The sequence below is a fragment of the Diospyros lotus genome, chromosome 14 (assembly GCF_014633365.1).
Source record: "Diospyros lotus cultivar Yz01 chromosome 14, ASM1463336v1, whole genome shotgun sequence".
In the NCBI taxonomy this organism is placed as follows: domain Eukaryota; kingdom Viridiplantae; phylum Streptophyta; class Magnoliopsida; order Ericales; family Ebenaceae; genus Diospyros; species Diospyros lotus.
Window position 1 is genome coordinate 17,773,991 of NC_068351.1, and position 19,639 is coordinate 17,793,629.

Genomic DNA, 19,639 nt, shown 5'->3' on the forward strand with positions numbered 1-19,639 from the left:
TTTCATTCGAATCATAAATATTTTTAACAGTTATTTTATCTTTATCATTACATTTTTATTCTTGTCATTAGAACATTTTTTTCTAATTTTTTGTTATATTCTTCACAATTTTGTGAAGAATTTAAACTGTTATCCTAAAAAATTTATTCACAATTTCAATTAATTTTTCATTTGGTTTTTCTACCATTTGGTGTTTAGTATTAGTAACAAATTTATCAAGTGCACTTTTTATTTATTTAAATTAGTTCTTTCACCATTTTTTTTATTCTTACATTTTTTAAATTTAAATTCATACTTTCTAGTAGACATTTTTATTCAAACAATAATTAATTTAGAGAGCTTAATAATATTTTACTAAATAAAAATAATTATAAAAAGTGCCAAAATGTAGGAACGATAGCACCTGATTATGCTTTTTTAAGTGCACCTCTTGATAAAATAGTGATAAAATTTGATATTGTTACGTGTAAAAAAAAAAAATCAAAACATAAGTGTTAAAAACTAACCATGGCATTGAGATAAAATAACAGAAAGAGAAATACAAAAAAAAAAAAAAATGATTATAAATTGTAGAAAGAAATCGTATATATATGTAGAGAGAGGGAGAGACAAAAATGGGCGAGAGGTTGAAGTTCAACTGCTGAAGATATTTTATATTCATAGTTTCACTCTATTGTTTTTGTTCTGATTCCAACGATCATTCATTTCTTCTTTTTTCTCCATTTTTAGCTCATAAGTCATAGATGGATTCTGCCATTCTAGAGACTCGAACTGAAAGCTATAATACTAGCTCTCAAGAGTAGGTGAGTGTGATCATCATCATCTTATCTTATTTCTTCTATATTTAATTTTCTATTATTGTTTTTCTTTCTTTCTCTCTCACACACACATATTATTCAAAAGTCAAAATGTTACACCTCACATCACCCACATTTATTGTCATGGTAAGGAAGGAAAGGGGTAAGCTCGGTGGTGGCCTCTTTTTGGGTAGGGTTGATGGCCTTTGCAAATATTTTAGGGGTCAACGACTGATTGGTGACTCCGTGGCATATTTTTAGGGAGGTGCGATAGTCTTTGCAAATATTTTAGGGGTTGGAGCTCCTATTTTTTGGCAATGACGATGTTTTTGCAAATTTTTTGAGGGTTGGAGCCCCTATTTTTGGGGGTCGATGATTAGTCGGCTGTTGATGGTATTTTTTGGGCCGTGCTGGTGTCTCGACAAATTTTTTTTTGCCCTTCCTGCCCTTTTTGGCACATAAACTGAAGATTATTTACATATATAATATTATTTTTTTAATAAATAATTTAAAATAATTTGGAATGATAAAATTTTAATCAATAGTAATTATGTAAAATGCTCGCTCGTCTACGGCTAAGGAATATTTATTAACATTATTCCACTCCCGCTCGCTCCGTTTCATCCCCATTCCCTCTGCTGCTCTCTCTTCTCAGGGTTTCTGTCCCATTTATTCGTGATTAAGAGATTTGCGAATGAATCTCGGTAGGAGCTCCAATACTCGAAGCCTTCTCTGATCTCGCTCCGTTACCCTTCCAATGGTGAGTTGCTGGTTCAGTAGAGTAGCAGGAATTTACTGCTTGTTTGTTGGCCATAGCAAAGGAGAACTCGATTTCTTTAAAATGACCACACTAATGGAGGTTCCAATTTTCTGGTTGAGGGTGTTTCTTGAAAAATTGACGCAAAACTTCAATTTACTCTATGTACTATTTGTCAGAAACTATAATAGTGTGAGTGAATGATGATTGCCTGTTAATGTAAACATGTCCATAGAATGGGTTGATTTTTGGAACCCATTTTGGTTAAGGATAATTATTGATTTGCCTCACTTTTTTTTTTTTTCCCCTTTCAGGCATTGGGAAGTCCGAGTAAGCATTTGAAGCATGTAAATGCCATTGTTGATGGTGGTTTTGATCACCTGACCTTTGATTTTCCCAGCTCTGTGGCATCCGAGACAAGGAAAATTGCTCTTGCTGCAAAGGGCAAGGAAAGTCCTCAAGAACCAAGGTCAGCACTAGGCTGTAAAAGGGCTCCATTTTCGTGGAAGCCAGATTTATGGTATTGTTGTTATGCTGACACTTCATTTTCTCAGCAATGCCCATTCCTTGAATTCATATAGAATTATTGTAGCCGACCCCACATAGTGGGATAAAGGCTTGATATGTTGTTGTTGTCCATTGCGCATTGGTCTAATTCTGGAATCTGTTGATTTCACAGCCAGCCATCTGTGAGTTTGGACCCAAGTTTGATTGTTGACCTTCTTCAAGATCCGAATGAGTATTTCTTGGCCCATGAAAGGCTTGACAGTAAATCCTACTACTCTAATGTTTCCAAAACTGTGGAAAATATTTGACTGCTATATTTTATTCTCTCTTGTAATTGGTGACAGATGCCAAAGAAGAATTACGAAGACAGAGGGGTGAAAATATGACTCACTTAAAGGATTGCAGTCTATTGAAAACTAAACGAAATCGTCGACCAGGAATTCGAGGGTATAATCAATGTTTCAGTATGCCATTCTTTGATTACTTCCGGTATGTAGTATGGGTGTATAGCAACTTGTCAGATCCTAAGAGATCTAGCAATTGATCAACAATTGATCTCGACCGGCAGGACTGAGATCAAGGAGTCGAGGGAATTTTCTAGAGAAAGAGAGAATAAAGGAGGGAAATATAGAGAGGGAGAGAGAGGGGGGGGGGGGAGGAATTCAGAGATGAAATTTCATTAAGCTTCTAGATGCCTCCATTAGTTGGATCGACACCATTTTATACCCTTGCCCAATTACATGGATTTCCCGCCCAAAAGTGTAACCGCCTCCATACAACACGTCATTGCTAACCCCCCAACACAACATCTCACAGCACTAACTAACTTTATTTATCACTACTATAATCGGCAATTACATGACAATACCCTCCCCTTAAGATGTTTCTTGTCCTCAAGAAATGGTCATAAACTGGCTACTTTGGGGAATTGGTTAACCAGGTCCGGGAGGTACTCCCAAGTATTGTTGTCCACATGCATGTTGGACCACTTTACTAGCACCTGAATGATTGGAGCCCCTTGCTTGTAGATCACACGTTGGCAGAGGGTTTTGGGGAATGACTGGAGCAAGGGCTTCCGGGGGTAACAAGGAACTCATCGGTTGTTATCCTACAACTCCTACAACTTTCTTCAACAATGACACATGGAATATCTGATGGATTTGGAATCCCTTTTGTATCTGTAGTTTGTAAGCCACACTTCCCACCTTGGCTGTAATAGGGAAAGGACCATAATACTTAGGACTCAGCTTGGAAATAGGGTCTGTTGATAGTGATTTGAGGTGGGGTCCCCTCAGTTTAAGATAAACTTTCTCTCCAACAATGAACTCCCTCTCACTTCTCCCTTTATCCGCTAGCTATTTCATACGATTTTGGGCCATGGCTAGATCCCTTTTTAGCTATTGTGGGATCTTTTGTCTTTGCTGTAGATGTTCATCCACAGCTGCCACACTTGTGAAACCTAGGAGGGCTGGCAAGAGGGGCGGTTTGTACCTAATTAGAGCTTCAAAGGGGGACATTTTAATGGAGTTGTGGTGGCTAGATTTATACCACCATTGGGCCAAAGATAGCCACTTGTGCCAGCCTTTAGGATGTAGAAAACATAAACACCTAAGGTTTGTCTCCAAGCCTTAATCGACCCTCTCGGTTTGTCCATTAGTTTGGGGGTGGTAGGTGGATGACATACTTAGTTTAGCTCCCAAGGATTTCATCAGTGATTGCCACAGTAAGTTGGCGAACACCTTATCCCTGTTGGACACTAGGGCTTTTGGAATACCATGCAACTTAACCACTTGGTCTAAAAAGGTTTTGGCCACCCCTGAGTTGTGTATGGATGGGTGAGACTTAGGAAGTGAGCAAATTTTGTGAATCGATCCACTACTACAAAAAATGTAGTCCTTACCCTCAGGTTTTGCCAGCCCTTCTATAAAATCCATTGAAACCCTCTCCCATGCTTATCCTGGGATGGTTAATGGTTGTAACAACTCCAGGTGGGCTACAGTCTCATGTTTGCACCTCTTGTAGACATCACATGCCAAAACAAACTTGATCACCTCCTCCTTAAGCTTGGGCTAATAGAATAGTGTCACGACCCCAATGGGGTGATGGGGGTATGCTTGTAATTACCCTAAGCTAGCTAATAAAAGGTGGTATTACTCAAGTAGTTAGCACTGTAACTACTTGTACATTCTCGGTTATAACCAAAATGCTGCCTATAAAAGGTGACTGATGTACAAGGATGGGAATTATGAAATGAGATAAGACATAATTCTTCCCTCTTTTCTCTCTCTCAATTCTCCCTCCTACTTTCAAATTCTCTCTTTCTTTCTATTCAAATTCTTACGGCTACAATTCTTTCCAGAATTATATAAGTCTCAGATCCGAGACTTATCATTTTGGTATCAAAGCCGATCATCCTCGGCTACGAAGGCGGTGATCAGATCAAGTAATTGGGGCATTACGACAGTGTAGAGGCAATGGCGGAAGGTTCTCGTTTGAAGCAGTTGGAGACACGAATGGAGGCATTGGAGTTCGGAATGACTCAGACACATGACGCGGTCATTTAGGGAATAGAGGATATGATCGCTTCATAGGAGGCAATGCAACATGAATTGGAGAGACATCGGGAGGCAATTGAGCAGTACGAACGGAGGATCAATAACATGTTCAACATGCTAACCTCCCTACTGCAATTCAAGCTGCCACTTGAATTTTCACCCCGATGATTCATGGATCCCAGTCATTTCGGCCACAAAATCCTTTTGTGCCCCCCTGGGATGGGGGACCCAAATGAGCCATCAAAGGAGGACATCGGAGTTTAGGTAAGAGGAATTACTCGCCAAGTTAATAGTGATACCTCAATGCCACGATTGGAGAGTCCCCTGTTTGATGGATCCAAGCCTAGGTGGTGGATCCGTAGGCATGAGCGATTTTTTCAATTGTACAATTTCATGGAAGGGCAGAAGGTAACCATGGTAGCGGCCTATCTCAATGATACAACCAACTCTTGGTACCAAGGGTAGATTAATACTAAGGAGATGGAGGCAGGGTGGAATGAGTTTACAGAGGAGTTATGTGAAAGATTTGGGGAGAAGAACATGTCTAGTGTGATTGAAAAGTTCAAAATGTTGAAGCAAGTGGGAACGGTGACTGAGTACTTAGATAAGTTTGAAGAATTGAGGGCATTGATGTGGAATGCTTAGCCATCCTTGACTGAGCAGTATTTTGTGTCAAATTTTGTGGGTGGCCTAAGGGGTGAACTCAAATCGATGGTAAAGATGATAATGTCTACGACGGTAAGGCATGCTACGGAGAAGGCCAGATTGTAGGCGTTGACATTGGAAGCCATATTTGGGAAGGGTAAGGCGTGGCCCAAGGCAAATTCCACTCCTCAACAGACTATGGGGGGAAACTTGAAAGGGATGAGTACAGGGGTTACGTTTGTGATAGGCACTTGACTTATCAAAGACAAGGGGCAAGGGTGTAAATTGGATGGCTGGCATAACAACCAACCATGTGCGTAGGGGTAGTGAAGGGAAATCGCTGGGTTGTGTAACAACCCAGCAAGCGTGTAACAGATTTCTATTGAGGAGGAGGGAGGGAAGAATATTTAGAGGGGGAAGAAATTGGGAGAGAGGGGAGATTGTTCTTGTATTGAGTCTTAGGGAGAGTTAAGGACCTCTCGAACGCCCTGGGTTGCTTTTGTTCTTGGCTGGAAAGTCTTATAGTTATTGATATTTGATTGTTGTTTGGATTTCTATCGGGGATCCTATCAATTTGGTATCAGAGCATCATCGATCCTAATGGTGAACTTGACTGACCGAGTAGGAAATTTGGAAGGGAGGGTGGAAGGCATGCATCGGGAACTTGATGCCATGAGGGGGTGTGGTTCAATCGGTGGGGAAGAAGGTAGAGAGCTTGTTGGAACAATTTGCTCGGATGAGAACGAGGTGGGAAGAGCAGGATCGGGAGAGGAAGAACGAGGAGAGACAGGAGGAGCAAGAGAGAGAGAGGAAGGGGAAGCGAGATGAGGAAGACCCACTTGTAGGTTCGCCCTTGACAAGGGAGGGAACGTTGGTAGCTGGAGCGAGAAATGGCTAAGGGGGCGATTGGGTCGATGGTGTCGGAAGGTAGGAGTACCGTGGGAGACGCCTGTAAATACCCATCTTCGAGGGAGATGATCAAGATGGCTGGGTTTTTAGGGCTGAGCGCTACTTCGTTGTGAACAAGCTGTCCGATGCGGAGAAGATGGAGGGGATGCAGAAGGGTGTTGACGCCATAAGAGGGGAGGATCAAGAACGGGAGAGGAAGATCAAAGCGAAGAAGGGAGATAGACCTTCGGAATTTACCCAGAATTCCGAGGGATCACCTGGAATCAAAATGGGTAGGGAGTTCGAGGGTGGAATTGGAGGGAATTGGCATCCGAAGTGCGTGGAAGAAGACTGGAGATGCCGCTAGGGGTGTGCATTCGGTTTAACCGAACCGAATTGGCCGATTTTCTGTAAACCGAACCGAACCGCCTCTAAGTATATACTCGAACCAAATCCTAAGCTAACCGAAATAACCAAAACCGACCAAACCGATTTTAAACTTCGGCTAACCGAACCAGAAAAACCTACCTAAAACCGAATCGAACTGAACCGAATTAAAATGAAAATCGAGCTAACCAAACCGAATTTAAACAAAAACCAAGATACTCGAACCGAAAACCCACCCAAAACCAAACCGAACAAAACTAAACAAAAGAGAAAAGAGTTAAATTATAAACCTAAAAATATAAATCAGTGCTATTAAACAATAAGGCCTGCACAATAATCAGTGCTATTGTTCTTTCAGTACAATTTATAAGTTTGTTCACAACATTGATAACAATTGAGAACTAGTAATTCCATAAAGCCTTGCCAAATTACTATGCTTCCTCGGCAGATTTAGAGAATAGTATTGAAATAAGTTACTCAATAATTTTCCATGGACCACTAACAATGAGATGAATCCAGTAAAGCCAAGAAAACAGAAAGACCTGATAAATGATTGTTGTTTTGTACCTACCTTGTGATAACTGGACTGGACAATAATAATTCCTAGGTGCAACGCCCTCTAAAACAACAGAAAGCCAATCACAAACTGCATTATCATACCCCAAAGGGCCAAACTACATTCAGACAACATGAACATTGCATTATCATACCATCAACTAAAACATTAATCACAATAAAAAACAATCAGAAAGCCAATCACAAGAAAATGCAATGGCAGTTCATGTTATGGTGCTACAACCATTAATCACAATAAAAAAACAAAAAAACACTATGGGCAATTTAATCTGAAATGTCAGGGACTCAAGAGGCATAAAGAAAATGAGGAATGAGCAATTATCAATCATTTGTTCACTGTGGGCAATTCACGTACATGAGATAAAAAAAAAGCAATGTGGGCAATTATCAATCATTTGTTCACTGATCACATAATTACATTGATAAGCATCTTAGTTTTTATAGCATTAAGCAAAGTAATATTATTAGGGAAGAAATTAATCAAGATAATGAATGGTTATGACATTTGTTGAAGTTCAGCTAAAGCCAAGAAAAAGCATCATAAAAACCAGTCATCATGACTTCACCAAATAAAATTTGACTGGGTCATACACCAATTCCATCTTCAAATAATTGACAGAGGCATGTTTTGCTAGCTATAACAGAATGAGCAGGTCTTCTCCACATAAAATGCAACAATAACTCAATAAGCCTAATAGATCTCATCTTTAAAGCAAGAAATGGAGGATGAAAAGCAGTAAATCAAGTGCATACAAATTCTAAGAATTGGGAAAAACATGGAAAATGTTCAATTTAGCAACTGTACTGCTATTGCCACATGAAGATATGATAGAGAATGGTAATTTTACCAAATCCAATGCATGATTAGGAACTTTCATGTATACGATAGAGAATGGTGATCTTCCTGTTGAGCTATGCACGACGTTGTTGTAGGCAAATTCTGCTTGAGCTATGACTAGGTCCCATTGTCTTGGCTTATATTTGCAAACACTGCGAATCAGATTTCCTAAGGTGCAATTCATCATCTCTGTCTGTCCATCAGTCTGGGGATGTGCTGTGTTGCTGAAATTCAAAGATGAATCGAACATTCTCCACAAGGTAATCCAGAAGTGACTCAAAAACCTTGTATCACGATCCGAAGTAATAGTTTTAGGGACTTCATGTAGTCTAACAATCTCTTTGAAAAACAGTTTGGCTGTAGCTACTGCATCTGCTGTCTTCTTACATGGGAGAAAGTGCGCCATCTTGGAAAACCTGTCAACCACTACAAAAACAGAATCCATACCTCGTTGGGTTCGCGGTAGACCCAACACAAAGTCCATAGACAAATCTTCCCAAATAGCATTGGGAACAGGCAATTGCATGTAGAGACCGGCGTTAGAAGAGTGTCTCTTAGCTGTTTGACATATATAACACCTCGCCACAATAATAGAAACATCTCTCCTTGCTCTTGGCCAATAATACCTTCCCATAATAGCTTCAATAGTCTTGTCTCTGCCAAGATGCCCTGTTAAGCCACCACCATGCAAATCCCGAATAATTTTCTCACGAAGAGATGTGCAAGGGATGCACAATTGATTTCCCTTCATGAGAAACCCATCATGCACATAGAAATCTTTCAAGCACTCAAACCCAACAATCTCAACACTAAGAGTCTCGATCAAATCCACACGCCTACTCAAAGCGTCGGCCACTCGATTATGCTGTCCCAACTTATGCACAATTTTATATGGAAATTTATCAATAAAAGCAGACCATCTAGCATGCATATCACTCCTCAATTGCTTTTGGCTACTCAAGTATTTAAGAGCTTGGTGATCCGTGTAAAGAACAAATTCTTTGGCAATCAAGTAATGTTCCCATGTCTTAAGAGCCCTCACCACTGCATAAAACTCCTTATCATAAGTAGACTACTTTCTTCTGGCTTCACACAACTTCTCATTGAAAAATGCAATTGGTCTCTTCTCTTGGGACAACACAACACCTATTCCCACTCCACTCGCATCACACTCAACCTCAAACAATTTGTCAAAGCTTGGCAAAGCTAAGTCAAGAGCGGTACATAATTTCTCTTTTATCAAGGTGAAACTTTGCTCTTGTTCTTCACCCCAATGGAATTTTCCTTTCTTTAAACACTCACTAATTGGAGCCACAATATTACTAAAGTGTTTGATAAACCGTCTATAGAAAGTTGCTAACCCATGGAAACTTCGCACATCACTGACATTTTTAGGGGTTGGCCACTCTCTAATAGCTTGCACTTTTTCCTCATCTACCTTTACGCCCTTTTTCCTTATAACAAAGCCCAAGAATAACAAGCTCTCACTCATAAAAGTACACTTCTTCAAATTAGCATAAAGTTTGTTTTCCCTCAACACACTCAACACATCTCGAATATGCCCCTCATGCTCATTAATAGACTTACTGTACATCAAAATATCATCAAAATACACCACAACGAATTTACCAATGAAAGGGCGTAATACTTGATTCATTAGTCTCATGAAAGTGCTTGGTGCATTGGTTAGTCCAAAGGGCATGACTAACCACTCAAACAACCCATCTCTTGTCTTGAAAGCTATCTTCCACTCATCTCCAGGTTGAATTTTGATTTGATGATAACCACTTCTAAGATCAATTTTGGTAAAAATCACAGCCTCATCAAGTTGATCAAGCATGTCGTCAAGCCTAGGAATTGGAAATTTGTACCCAATAGTAATTTTGTTGATGGCTCTACTGTCAACACACATCCTCCAACTCCCATCTTTCTTTGGTGTTAATAATGCTCGCACTGCACATGGACTCATGCTAGTCTGAATGTGCATTTTTCTCAACAATTCCTCTACCTGCTCACGCAAAATCTCATTTTCCCTAGGACTCATCCTGTAGTGTGATAGGTTAGGTAAGCTAGCACTAGGAACCAAGTCAATGTGGTGTTGAATATCTCTCATAGGAGGTAGCTTATTAGGCAACTCCTCAGGAACCACATCATGAAATTCCTCCAACAATCCCTGTACCTCCACTGGAATTTGATTCACCTTCAGTGGCTCACTCACACTCTCTCCCTTGATAACCAATAAGTGAACCTCTCGAGTAACCTTACACTCCCTCACAAACTCAGTGTGTTTATGTGTAATGGTAAGAAAATTTCGCCCCTCTACTTTAGAAGCTTTGGTTTGATTCTTTTCCACTATGGGTCACAAAGTATAACGCACACCTTCTTTTTCAAGCTGATATGTGTTCTTCCTACCCGAGTGCTTAGCATCCACATCAAATTGCCAAGGCCTCCCAAATAAAATATGGCAAGCATCCATATCAACAATAGATTTCGTTGGAGTACTTATCAATAGAGAAAGGCACCCTGTAGCGTTCATCCACATGTATGCCACCAACTTCTTTGATCCATCCAATCATGTAAGGGTTTGGATGTTTTTTAGGAGTTAACTGCATCTTTGCCACCACATCTTTTCCTATGATGTTCTCCTGACTTTCACTATCAATAATCAACTCAAAGATTTTTCCTTTCACCGTACACCTCGTGCGAAAAAGCTTATGCCGTTGAGTAGCATCTTCATTCTTTTGAGATAGCATTAACTTCCTCACTACACAGGTATATTCCCCATGTCCATAATCTTCTTCGTCATCCTCCCCATCAGGCTCGCAATATACTTCCTTTTCAGCAACATCTTCCTCTTCCCTTTCTACAATGTTAACTGTTTTTCTCCTTGGGCAATCACTAGATCGATGCCCAACCTCATTGCACTTGAAACATTTTAAAAGAATAGGCTTTGCATAAGGATTAGGGGGTTTTGGAAGATTAGAAGTAGTACCTCGAATGTTTCCCCCCGTTGTAGCCTTATTAGGGTTGACTGTATGGGGTGGATTGAAGGGTTGTGCTCCTTGAACCGACTTGGCTTTATCAAAAGCTGCTTGTTTATTTTCATTCCCACTATACCGACGATAATTGTCATTACGAGCTCTCTCACTCAACATTAACTCAGCCTTTAAGGTTAAGTTCCTTGCTTCTTGCACACTTAGAACCATCTGAACCCTAATTTTATCACGAATAGCAAGCTTCAATCCATTCAAGTAACGAGCTGCTTGTTGATTGTCACTTTCTGATAATTGGTTTCTCTCCGCCAATCGCAGAAACTCAGAGGTATATTCATTCACACTCTTCATTCCCTGTGCACATATTTGATAAGCTTCAAACATATATTGTTTATAGTCAGGCGGTAAAAACCTACCTCTTAATAGCTGCTTTATTCATCTCCATGTCTGAACTGGCTGTCGGCCTTCCCTCAATTTCGTTTCTCTTAATCGCTCCCACCAAACAGATGCACCGCCCTTCAACCTGTAAGCCACTAACTTTACTTGTCGTTCATCTGGGATCTCCATGTATTCAAAAAAACGGTCAACCTCAGTGATCCAATCCAGGAATCCTTCAATATCAAGATCTCCACTAAAGGTAGGAATATCAACTTTTAGTTTATACTCATCGTTGCCCCAATGATTGTGTTGATGCGCATTCCTCCTAACCCCCTACCACCAGGGTTAGCTATTGCTCGACCAAAATCATCATCTTCATTGCTATTTTCAATCACTGGTCTTCTAGGATTAACAAGGACATGATTAATGGGTGGTCTTCCCGCTCCGGCTTGATTCACCCCATTATTCAGGTTCCTGTCATCATCAACTCGTAGTAAGGTGCCCAATTAGTGCTAAGTTGCTCCAATCGTTGCTGGATAGTACGGGTTACTTCTCGCTGTTCTTCGATTGCTCTCCAAACTGCGGACAACCCCTGATCACCGTCACGAGATTGGTTGCTACCGTTACCTTCAAGATTGGTTGATTAATCGCTCTGATACCACCTGACGCAGTGTGTAGCGCATGTGTGAAAAAACACACTAAAATAAACTCTTGAAAGAGCAAACTTCAATAGCCGAACCTTGGCTTTCAAGAAGACGCAAAAACAAGACTATTTTGCTAAGAAAACCTAAATAGGTTGCTGAAATTTGATTAAGAAAAACTTGATTACAAACTCTAGATCCTAGGCATATTTATAGTATTTGGCTAATCCAAATCCATATAATATTCGGAAAACAAAATCTAACTAAAATCCTAATAGAAATAAATCCTAATCCAACATGAAGTAGAATCCTAAATCAAGTAGAAACATAAAATTGAATCCTAAATCAAGTAGAATTCTAAAACTTAAGAAGTATTAAAATATTGTTCTGGTGTGGTCGGGTCAGCTTTGGGCCGAGTCTTGATTGGTGGCCACATCAGAGGGCATCAGCTGCAATGTTCTCCTTCCCCTTCTTGTACTTAATGACATAATCTAGGCCCATTAGCTTGGTTATCCCCTTCTTCTGTAAGTGAGTGTGAAGTTTCTGCTGTAACAGAAACTTTAAGCTTTCATGGTCTGTCTTAATAATGAATTTCCCCCCCTCAAGATATTGTCTCCATTTTTCCATTGGAAAAATCACTGCCAACAGCTCCTTCTCATAGAAGCTTAGGCCTACATGTTTGGGGGCTAAAACCCGACTTATAAATGCTAGGGGTCTCCCTTCTTGCATAAGGACAACTCCAATTCCCAGCCCACTTGCATCTGTCTCCACTACGGATGTTTTGTTGAAATCTGGTAGGCTTAACAACGGGGCCTCACACATGGATTTCTTCAGTTGCTCAAAGGTTGCCTTAGCCTTTTGATCTCACACGAAGTTGTCCTTCTTCATGAAGTCTGTCAATGGCTTGCTAATTCCCCCATATCCCCTCACAAACCTCTTATAATAGCCTATCAACCCCAGAAAACCCCTCAGTGCCTTAATGGTTATAGGCCTTGGCTAATTGGCCATAGGTGCTATCTTTCTTGGATTAATACTCACCTCCTGGCCAGATATAATATACCCCAAGTACTCCACTTGTCCTTGTGTAAAGGTACATTTAAACCTTTTGATATACAAGCGGTTGATTTTGAGGATCTCAAATGTAGTCCTTAGGTGTTTAAGATGAAGGTTAAAGGTTTGGCTATATATCAAGACGCCATATAAAAACACAAGGATAAAGATTCTTAGGTAGGGTTCAAAAATTTGATTCATCAGCGATTGAAAGGTAGTGGGTGCATTGGTAACAAGGAATTCATAGTGGCCATGGTGGGTTCGGAATGCAGTCTTGGGTATGTCAGATGGGTTCATTTGGATTTGGTGATAACTGGATCAGAGGTCAAGCTGAGAAAAAATTGTGGCATGTTTCTACTCATTTAGTAGATCTTCAGTAAGAGGAATAGGGAATTTATCTTTGATGGTGACCTCATTTAATTGGCAGTAGTCAACCCAGAAATGCCATAAGCCATCCTTTTTTTTTAACTAACAATACAAGTGATGCAAATGGGCTATAGTTGGGTCTGATGAGTGATTTTTGAAGCATCTCCTTGACCAACTTTTCTATTTCTATCTTTTGGTTAGGAGGGTAACGGTAAGCTTGGACATTAACAGGGTCTGTGTTAGGCTTAAGGTTAATTGTATAGTTAAGGTGTTGGGTAGGAGGTAGGGAATTAGGTTCTATGAATTGATCCCCAAATTCAACTAGTAGCATATTAAGAAGGTCAAATTGGTGTACCTTTATGTTAGTTTGGGGTAGGCTGCTCACAGTTAGCATGAATTCCCCTTCTGATTTCCAGTTCCTCCTCCATCCTATTTGTGGCTTGGATGAAAAACAATTGAGCCACCTGATTTATCTTGTGCTTTATTATCTTCTGCAGTCTTCTCCTTGTAATCATCTTGCATATCTTGAACTCCTTGCTCTCTGTTAGGTCATTTTTTTGCCCTCCTTCTCGAATGTCACTTCCATTTTATTGAAATCGAAGCAAATTGGACTTACATGCTTCATCCAATCGAATCACTAACACCACATCACGCCCCCCTAGCTTAAGTAGTCTAAGATTAGACTCAAACTCTTCCTCCTGCATCTCCCAACAAAACCCTGTGCATGCTGATTGACTCATAACCTTGTTGCCATTGGCTACTGTCATGATTAGAGGTTGGGTGTTGTCTAGGGACCATCTCAACCTTTGGGTTGTACCCTCATCCAAAAAGTTGTGGGTGCTCCCACTGTCAATTAGAATCATCAGCTTACAATCCTCCACTTTGATTGTTTTGCTATTGGTCAATCCCTTTAGGGCGTGCAGAGATATTTCACTGTTGTCCTCATCTTCCTCTCCATGTGAATTGGGTGTTTCTCCCTCCTAGGCTACTTCCCCTTCCAATAGTAATAGCTGCTTCTTACATTGGTGGTTGGGGAAGTATTTATCCCCGCATCTAAAGCAGAGGCCCGCTTGCCTCCTTTGGTCTATCGTCTTCCCACTTTGAATTGTAGGGGCAAGTAATGCCAAACTTCTCACTCCTTGAGATCCCCTTCCCATCTCCTTGGTATAGCTCTTTCCCCCTTGGTGTAAGGCACTCTGGTTAACCCCCCTGGCTATTAGCCTTTGTTTCTTCATCAATGCCGTCACATGCTTAAGGGTTCTAGGCTAAAGCACCTTCACCATCGACCTCAATTCTTCATTCAAGCCACTTATAAAGCTTGAAACGATGTAGGCCTCCGTCAAATAGGGGTTATGGTTTAGCATAAGGGCCTTCAACTCTTCGAACCTCAACTGATTTTCCATCACTGAGCCTTCTTGCTTGATCTTATCAAACTCTTCCACCACATTAGACAGTCCCCGATCACCAAATCTCTCACAAAGTTCCTTTACGAAATCATCCCATCTACAATCTCCTCTGACCTTGGACCACGCTTGGTACCAAGCATCTCCTGGTATCATTAAGGTAGGCCACAACCATAGCCATCTTTTGCCTCTCTACCACTCCATACCACTCGAACATCCGTTCACACCTTCTGATCCACCATTGAGGACTCACATCGAACAATGGAATTTCCAATCGTGGCATGGGTAAACCATGTGGAGTTTGCACCACAGGTGCCTCTTGCCGGCATCCCCACCCATTCTCACTAGGTTCCCCATGATCTTCTCATACTTTCCGGTCACCCTCTAATTCATCACTTGCCCCAGTAGAATTGGATCCAATCTCTCCCTAGGAGGAAAGTTGGGAGAGAGACGTACCTGGTTTTGCGTCGCTAACATCACCATAAACCCCTGGAGTTGCTCTCTGATCTGAATTCCCATGTCTTCTCGGATCTGAGCAACTACTCCATCCAATTTCCTATCGACAACCATGATGCCTTTGTGGTTCTTATTGGATCGTAACTCCAATTGATCCCCCCGAGCTTGTAGATCGTTCATTGTGGATCCACACTATTGCACTTGTGCCTCTAAATTCTTCATCCTTGTCCCTTCCACCATTGATAATCACCGCAAACCACTCCAGCCAAGGATTGGCTCTGATACTAAAATTGTTAGATCCTAAGAGATCTAGCAATTGATCAACAATTGATCTCAATCAGTAGGATCGAGATCAACGAGTCGAGGGAATTTTTTAGAGAAAGAGAGAATGAAGAAGGGAAATATATATATATATATGTATAGAGAGAGAGAGAGAGAGAGAGAGAGAGAGAGAGAGAGAGAATTTAGAGATGAAATTTCATTAAGCTTCCAGATGCCTCCATTAGTTGGATCGGCACCATTTTATACCCTTCCCCAATTACATGGACTTCCCGCCCAAAAGTGTAACTGCCTCCGTACAACATGTCATGCTAACCCCCCAGTACAACATCTCACTGCACTAACTTTATTTATCACTACTATAATCGGTAATTACATGACACAACTTTTTTCTTTTCGTTTTTGCTATTTATCCTCTTACAGGAAATCAGTCTGTTATAAGCATCATTTTTCATCAGTGCTTTGTCAAGATGATGACATTTTTATGTCTTCTCAAGAGACATTGGGACAACATGTTCTCTGTTCACCTATCTATATTTCACAGCCAGATGCAGTGGATCCTGATGTTGTATTGCAGGAAGATGACTTACTTGGTGAGTTGTTGCTTTTGGAGAGGAAGTGTGTGTTTATATAATTTTAAAATCCTTCTTGTTATATTTTTTCTTCTATGAACTTTCAAGCTGTATCTCTTCCTTTTCATCTGGAAATAAAGCTAATTATATAATTGGCAGGATCAGTTTCCAAGAAAGAGAGCAGAGTCAATGCCCTTTTGGATGAGTTACTATCTGATAACTGTGAGAATTTGGATGGCGATGAGCCATTATCTTTCTTTCAGAAGCACTTGCAGATCAAAGCTCTTGATTTTGACAAACTATGTCCTCCTAACTTTCATGATGTTGGGAAGAATAATCTTCTGGACTTTGGTGAAAAGCTGAAGATGCCTCAGGCTACAGTTCCAGATATACATAATGTGGTGAAAAGGATGAGTGGGAAAACACCTGTAAAGCACAAAGAGGTGGTGGAAAATCCTATTGATTCTCCATCTTTGCCCACTCCACCAAAAAGTTCATTTGCTTCACTATCTATATTTCAAAAGGATGCTTTACAGCAATATCTATCAGATGATGAATTCTCAGTTCTTGATCTGTCAGCAGCCAGAAAAAAATCACATTGGTTTGATACAAGGCCAGAGTTGAGGGCTTCAGGGACGTTGAAGTCAATGATAATTGAAAAATGTGGTACTATGGTTGATATGGGGCAGGAAGAGTTGATTAGAGGGCATTCACTTCTCTTGTCTGAGAAATCTGTCAAATATGACTCGTGCAAAATCAGAGTTGATATTGATGTTGGAACTAGTGAATCTCAAAATGGCTTTAAAGAAAAGAATGAGTGTGGGATTATGGCTGATAGGGTTATGGATGATAATGACAGTAGGCCTAATACTGTTACTGATCTTCTGGCAGACGGAGTCAATAAAATGGTGGAGAATGTAAGGAATTCAATACATGCTGGCAACCTAATTTTGAAGTCTCTGAAAACCATTATGCTGATCCTGGTCTGGGTACAAGGTGCAGGTCGGAGAAATAAGGCAGGAAGCACTGTCATTAAACCAACTCAATGCCAATTTGAGTGAATCACTCAAGCTTTCTACCAACTTTCAGACAGATGGACCAAATCAAATGGAGGAGAATGTAATGCCTTTTACTCTGGGTATATGATTATAGAGGATTGTGAAACTTTCAATTATTTTTTGATGGTAAATGGTGATTTTTTGCAACACGTTACAGGCTGAAGGCACACCACGTAATACTGAAGCAGAAATGAATACTGAGGACCCAGCTGTAGAAAATTTGGAGAGCAATCAGAGTCACCCTGGTATTTATTGTTTTATGATGGGGCTTTCACTAGGTGTATGTGCTAAATTATTACTTAAAAAACTGTTACTTGAGGCTATGTCAATCATGGTGTTGTGGCAACATTAAGCAGACTTAAGGTATCTTTGCGGAGGCTTTTAAATATGTTATATGTACTTTGGAGATAATTTTTTATGGTTTTTACTCACACCTAATTTTTTTTTTAATTCCTTTGGCAATTAGACTTTTTCCATTGCCCCAAAACAATACTACCGACTATCTTCTTATGTTAGACCTAAAATTCTATTGAAATGTACCATTGATGTAGCCAGCAGATATGGTTAATATGAATCTAACATTGCTTTAGTGTTTTGTGGAGTTTTGAAAGTGACATTCTAGACATTCTAAAATCTTGAGGCTACATGATATGCTTTCTTGTGTAGAATGACTTGCTGAGCTAACAGTATAGATATAAATTGTTGGATCTTGTAACCCTAACTTTGTGGGAATTCATTTGTTCAACTTGTAGCCACTCTCTCTCTCTAAGAAAGTTAGTTCCGTTACATTTTAAACTCATAAAACATAAAATGCAAACCTACTTCTAACTACATTTAACATCCTCTACCGAGAATTGATACTAACTAATGCAAATTCTAGCACAACCATTCCTGGTAATTCATCCCATTGAGGTGATGTTGGGTGATTTGAAGGGTATGCTGATTGGAAGCCATCCGTGTAATGAATGACGGCATAATCTGAGAGGTTGTAGGACAACGGGATGAACTTTCGCTAGAGGTTGAAGAACCAGTCATCGAGTTGCAGGTTTGTTGTGGAAGGAGAAGGATAAAATGGAAGAAGGAATCAGTCACCAGACCGGTGGCTCTGATACCATGAACAAAGTGAGTTTTAGAGATTAACACTCTATGGAAATCAAGGTGAATCCAGAACAATTAATTTCACACACTCAAAGATATAAATTACAAACTTAAAGAGAAGAAAAACTCCTAAAATCTAGGAATTTAAAATACAAATACAATAATAGATAAGTAGAGATAAATTTCCTAAACTTTCTCCTATTCTTTCGGATAAGAAGAGGTTTCATCTTCTTCTAATTTTTAGGAACTGACAGCTGCATCTTTATCAGCTCTTCTTTCTTTTTTTTTCGGCCCTTTATCTTCTTTAATTTGTGATTATATCCTCAACACATCACAATGAAAATAAGAAGATCTTCAAATAAGGAAGGAAACATATGCTTTAACAAAATGAAAGGAGGGTGTCTGAGGTAAAGATGATATGCCTAGACCTTGGTTTTATTCGAGGAAGCTAAAAAGGAGGAAGGAGGTCTATAAGAGGTTGGTTGGTTCTCCTTTATTCCATAGCCTTGTAAGTCTTTAAGATATTATTGTCCATCATATTCCCTAGCAGATTCGTCTTCCCTGAGACTAGGCCCTAAAAAACACAATAAGAGTCAAAAAAAGGTTATTTTGCAATAGGGCTTTTTGGTAATCTTGTGAATGGGAATGAAATTAGTGGACAGTTTTGGGATATGTAGGACATTCTTTAAGGAAATTGAGGGGGTTAGATGAAGACTTCCTTGGCTAGCAATAGTAATGGGAGAGCCGTTTGCTACTTTATTTTTTTGGTTTCCCGTAGTGGATGTGTAGGAATAAAAAATAGTAGCATTACGAGTCATGTGATTGGTTGCTTCCGAATCAACAATCCATAAACTCAAATGTGCAATACGTGAAGCTTTAGAAGATTCAGTTATGAGACACATATTGACTTGGGCAAGAGAATAAGAAGTAGAAGGTTTTTCGAGTGACTTTAGGAGTCGTCGCAACCTTTTCATCTCCTCTTGGCTAAACTCCTTGAAAAATGCTTTGTGTTGAGTTGCTGGTTCCAGCAGGGTCTCTTCCTTGCTAGTCAAGTTGGCTCGGCCCTGTGCGTGACCCTTAAATCCTCTAGTTCGAGCCAAAATCTGTGCCTTCTCGTGCAGCTTGAAACAATTCTCTCGGGTGTGGTGAGGTTTATTGCAGTAAGTACACCACAATCCATCTCTAGTGGACTGTTTTTTAGAGTCAGAGTAAGTGTTGCCACCTAGCGTTTCTCCTTTATTTCCTCTATCTCCAGCCCTTCAAGACACCATCGCCAAAACTTCATGTGTGTGGTTCTAGCATGACACCTCATTGACTCTCCTCAACCCGAACAATGGAGAAGATTTCATTAAGTGTTGGATTGGGTCCTTTACCAAGGATCTACACACGGATTTG

General features: G+C 40.1%; 1 protein-coding gene across 11 annotated transcripts in view; it reads left to right on the forward strand.

Moving 5' to 3' along the window:
• The first annotated feature begins 1,396 nt into the window (after positions 1 to 1,396).
• Positions 1,397 to 19,639, forward strand: part of LOC127790259 (centromere protein C-like) — an 87,149-nt gene continuing 68,906 nt past the window's right edge. For 7 of the 11 annotated variants that reach the window (XM_052319616.1, XM_052319617.1, XM_052319620.1 and 4 more), the window contains exons 1-8: positions 1,397 to 1,557; positions 1,869 to 2,074; positions 2,234 to 2,322; positions 2,406 to 2,508; positions 15,940 to 16,109; positions 16,248 to 17,005; positions 17,085 to 17,207; positions 17,304 to 17,391. In XM_052319616.1, coding sequence (XP_052175576.1) covers positions 1,555 to 1,557; positions 1,869 to 2,074; positions 2,234 to 2,322; positions 2,406 to 2,508; positions 15,940 to 16,109; positions 16,248 to 17,005; positions 17,085 to 17,207; positions 17,304 to 17,391 — 1,540 coding nt within the window. In that variant the 5' untranslated portion in view covers positions 1,397 to 1,554. The remainder of the gene's footprint in view (positions 1,558 to 1,868; positions 2,075 to 2,233; positions 2,323 to 2,405; positions 2,509 to 15,939; positions 16,110 to 16,247; positions 17,006 to 17,084; positions 17,208 to 17,303; positions 17,392 to 19,639) is intronic. The other 4 variants (XM_052319618.1, XM_052319619.1, XM_052319622.1 and 1 more) reach the window with 4 other exon arrangements.